The 4,902-nt window shown below is 36.7% G+C and overlaps 1 protein-coding gene across 1 annotated transcript in view; it reads left to right on the top strand.

Annotated features, from left to right (window-relative positions):
• KIAA0825 (KIAA0825 ortholog) overlaps positions 1-3,596 on the top strand; it is a 19,170-nt gene extending 15,574 nt beyond the window's left edge. Inside the window, exon 3 of the mRNA XM_009993780.1 lies at positions 2,922-3,596. Within this exon, the coding sequence (XP_009992082.1) occupies positions 2,922-3,596 (675 nt within the window). The remainder of the gene's footprint in view (positions 1-2,921) is intronic.
• Positions 3,597-4,902: the final 1,306 nt, after the last annotated feature.

The raw sequence follows: 4,902 nt of genomic DNA, 5'->3' as shown, positions 1-4,902 counted from the left end.
TGCTGAACTTATGACAAAATCTTTTTTTAACAAAATCTTCATATTTTTATAGTTGTTTATTGAGGCTGTAGTAGGTAGTAGTCCAGCTGGTAGGCTGAAGATGTTTTCCTATATATTACTGTCACTAATTTCCGTGCTCATAAGAGAACTTTTCATGCTTCTCTAAAACCTCTGGATACTAATTTGGATCTTTTTCTCTTGAATAGTTTTGGCATCGTCTTTTGAAGTATTTTTGCAGTTTAATTTTAAAATAGAAAAGCCTATGTCAATAAAGGCAATGTTCAAAGGAACTTGATGTTACTGTGTTTTCAGAGCTTCAAAGTTCACTTCAGGGGCTCCTTTCCTGAGTAACACTGTCTTAAGATGGCATCTGCAAGCTTCCTATTTTTGATGCTTTAGTTTAAGTTGCAAAGGGCTTTAAACAATACTTGGATTCTTATTGGCCTTCATGAATAAAAATGTTTCTGCTTAACCTTAAAAAACACGAGTGGGAATTTGTTTGGAAAATGTTTTGGATTTATCATCCAAAGGCATCAGAGTTACATTCACTGTTTGGAGAGCTTCTCTTGCTTTGTTCAGTTCAGAATATAGTATTGAGCATGACTGATTAAAAAGTCAACCTTTAAACTCCAGAATTCTGTCTGTGGTGCTTTGACTCTTCAACACAGTCGTTAGTGGTTAGAGTTTCAATTTACACACTGAGACACATCCTCTTTGGGACCACAAAACTTCATAGAATACTTCAGTAGATAACAAAATAAAATCAGCCTCATGTATATGCATATTGATATGTATAATTTAGATTTTAACTAGTTATACATATTTCTGTCACATACATATGCTAATATAGGATGATATTTGACTGATAATATCTATTATTTTTCTGTCTTCCACATGTGTTTCCTGCTTGTCAGTGAAACAAATTAATAGGAAGCATTCTGAAATAAAGATGTAAACCAGAAGAAAAATAGCTAGACTATGATTTTGAAGAGTTTCTTTTTTGGGTAGGCAACCATGTTCTCTGTCTTTTCTTCACAGTTTGCTAGTGTGGTGCAAGTCTTTTATTTGGAACCCTCCAGAACCCCATGGAACCTTCCAGAGTCAAGGGCAATAAGAAAGTTAAACTCTTTTTTTCTCTCCCATAAGAGTGCAACAGTTTTGAATCATGCTGAACAAAAAATAGGAGCTCTGATACTGAATATTTTCGTGACTCAAAAACATGAGGGTGAAGAAAAAAAAATCCCACTGAAGTTTTTGTTCTAAATTTTGTCTTTTTAATATTTTAATAAATCATCTGTTTAGAAAAGTTTGCTACAGTTGAGAAATTTCTCATTTTGTATTTGGAAATTGTCACAAGCCAATGCCAGGGGGGCTGTTGGCCTATGTGGGAAGACCATATTCAAATTTGATTCGTGTCTCTCTCTTTCAAAATAGAAATAAAATTACTCATTTCCTCAAATACTGTAGGTTAAATAAATCAGCAGTTCTGAAGGTGGAAGGTTACCAACACTTGCTTTATCATCCTTGCTTTAGTATGTATTGTAGCTGAGACACCCAGGTAAAGGACATGAGTGGGAAGAACTGCCCTTTTGTGAGTTGCCACCACACTTTTCTGTGTTGCAGAGAAGCAATAGGAGGTGGAGGAGCAAGTGAGGGGGCTTCTAGATCCTGCTCCACCCAACCACCTTGGATCCTGAAACCCAGAAATCCAAGAGTACCACCAATTTAACTCAGTTTTCTTGTGACTGTGATGGGGAAATCTGTAATTAGCTCTAGTGCAGCTGAAGGGTGGAGAGCAGGTCTTCACAAATAAAATGTTATGGGACTGAGGACTGTGGCCAAAGCCAGCCTGCAGTAGGAAAAATGTTAAGAATGGGGAAATGTGTTTGTAACATGCAAGTGATTTTTGTCAGAGAGGAAGGAGATTTTGGTGTCCCGTGAGCGTGGGACTTTGGAGTTTTGTTCTACTCAGGTATTGGACACTCCTTCTTCATGCAAATGATTTGTCTCGTAGACATGTAGGAAAGCTGCTGAGTTCTGATTAAATTTGTATAATTCTGGGCCAAGTAGGAAACCTTGAAATGTGACAAGAGGACCTGCTGTTTGCAGCATGGCCTCAAAGCAGCTCTAAGGTCAGAGATCCTGGCCCTGGACCAAGAATGGAGCTCTCCAGGTTCTAGTGAAGTAGGAACAGCACGTGCACCCATGTGGTTCCACCTGCTCTCTTAACTGGCCTCCTTCTCCAACACAGACAGCTGAGAGGTATTTAGAGGTCACTTCATTGTTAATGTATCAGTCTGCATCTTGGTTTGACAGGTTACACAGCTTCATATTCTTCTGCCCTGTGTGATCTAAGCAGGTTCAATTCTTAACATGTTTTCAATTTTAGTTCTTTCAGGGGGTCCTGAGAAGATTATTTTATCTTTAAAATGCCCTTTTTGATGGTTGGATGCTGAGGCAAAACACAGAAAACAGCAATGTTTCATTTTATAAATTACTGTCTTGGGTTTATTAGCAAAACCTGTCATTATCTGAGTAAACCTTGAGTAATTTTTCATACAATTTTCTTTCAAAGATGACTGTATGTGGACCACAACAAACAGGCTGCCAAGGCCTACCTAATGAGCTTCACAAAGCTTTCTTTTGAATTGTGCATTACAATTGATTGAGAAAAGTGATTGAGGATGTAAGAAAGCTGGGAAGAAGAATGTGTGATATTGGAGCAGGTAGACAAGGAGATGAATTGGTGCATAAATCCATGGGAAAACAGGCTTTACTGTTTCTGGTTTTTTATACAGTAATTTATTTGAGTCTCTTATTTGCTGGTAGGAAACTATCAGTTCTCTAGCATAAAGCTGTTCACCTAATGAATCAGAATTAACAAAACGTTTCTAAAATACTGTTTGATTTATCTTTGTTAGCAAAGCTTGCTGAAGAATGAGCAGAATCAAGAGGAAATGATACTTCACTTCCTTCTGGATCTCTCTAGTCAGTGTGGTGTCTCGTTTCCCTGTACTCCCAGTGGGATGTCCTTTGAGCTAACATCTTCCCTTCATGCTGTTGAGGATGATTCCACTATGGATGTGAAATCTCTCTGGGATGATGTGAGACTGCACCTTCGACGATTTTTAGTAAATAGGCTGCAAAGCCAAGGAGATACGAACACTAATGCTTTGCAACAAAAAATGGAGTTTAAAACCCAGTGCATACAGCAACTTTTGTTTCTTTATCCTGAGTCAGAAGTCTTAGCAAAGTATCAAAATATGCAGAATAAATTTGTCAGTGAACTTCTACAGAACTGTATTTTGTCTAGTTCTGGTGAAACAAATTTTGATAAGGTGGTTCATGGTTACCAAAGTTCCATACCCAGACTGTGCACAATGATAAAAGAGGATTTGTGTCTACTAAGTGGAACTATTGATCCTTCTTCATCACTGAAGTTTATTAATGAATCTTATCTGGACACCATCACTGAAGAAATGACAGTTCTTCTTGAAAGACTTTGTGAGCTGCAGTTCAAAGAAAATGCTTTACATGTCGTTAAGGCAAACAAGATTTCGAAGAAGCATAGAGGAGCTGTTCATGTCATGGGTTAGTAGCCTTATTTTATCTTTATTGAAGTTAGGTGTTATTTTAATTATACCTCTTAAAATTTTTTTCAGTATACTTGATTATTTCCTATGAAGAGGGAGGCCTGAGATAATTAATTAAAAGTTTTATGTTTTAACCATATTACTGCAGTTGAATCGTAAACTGTGTCAGAACTGTGATGAAAAAGGTTTTAAAGTAAGGGAGAGTATCTTATGTTATAAACATACATAGAAACTCCATCATAATTCACTGACTAATATTGTCATGTTATAGTATTTTTTTCTTCTTTTAGTCTAACTTGTTCCAACTACTGAAATATGTAATAGACTAAGAACTATTCACTCCAGATTTAAAAAACCCCACAAACTCTTCAGTCTTCTTCCCTCACTTTTTTTGCATTCTCAGAAGTTTAAGGGAGGTTACAGGTAAGTCCATGTAATAATGTGAGCATGAAATAGACACAGATTCACACATCAGAGCTGGCCCAAAAGATTACTGTGCATAATCTAGTTCTAAGACAAGAAGAAAAATAAAAAGATTACATTTTCTAGTCTTGTGAAAGTGGAGTGAGTTGGAATTAATGCTACCTGCTCATTTCTTCTTGTTCTAAGGAATTTAAGGCAGGAAGGGAATCTGTTATAGATGTAAGGTTTTCTGTACTTTCTTTTATAGTTGGTGAGTCTGACATGCTAATTTCCAAATGGAAGAGTCATAGCTTTAGGAAAAAAATCCTAAAGAATGGAAACTTTCATAATTGCCTGATTATATGTAATTACTTGTTCAATGCTGAGTTTTCAGCACTCCTCCATGCAAGAGCTGTTTGTTTAGAACATAGCCTTCCATAAAGGTGAAGCACTTTGCAGGCAGAAAATATTAGAAGTTTAGGATCATGTGAAAAGTACAGAAACAGAAGGTAGATCTTCAGGTTGTATAACACACACACAAAGTGAGTGAGGTGATGATTTGCCAGGCCTATGCTGAAGGAAATTATACTCTGGTGGGTTTTAAATCAATATGCATGTTAATGTCAGTCAACTAGAAATTCCACTGGAGGAAATGCAGAAATAATTTTTCAACAGGAGCTGAAATATGGGGGAGTATGTGGAACACATGAAAGATGATAAAAGGGAAAAGGCATGCAGACAAATAATGTGAAAGCATGAAGAGTTCAACGTAAAACTGATAGTGGGATGGAGTATTGGTGGGAAACAAGAGGAAGTAGTGTCAGAGTAATGTTGAGTTATGAAAGAAATTACAAAAAAATATATCTTTGAGGTACACAGTGAGATGGGAGTCAGTGAAAGGATTCAC

Source organism: Chaetura pelagica, unplaced genomic scaffold, assembly GCF_000747805.2.
Source record: "Chaetura pelagica isolate M959 unplaced genomic scaffold, ChaPel_1.0 scaffold423, whole genome shotgun sequence".
NCBI classification, from domain to species: domain Eukaryota; kingdom Metazoa; phylum Chordata; class Aves; order Apodiformes; family Apodidae; genus Chaetura; species Chaetura pelagica.
This window is presented reverse-complemented; position numbering and strand designations above follow the sequence as displayed.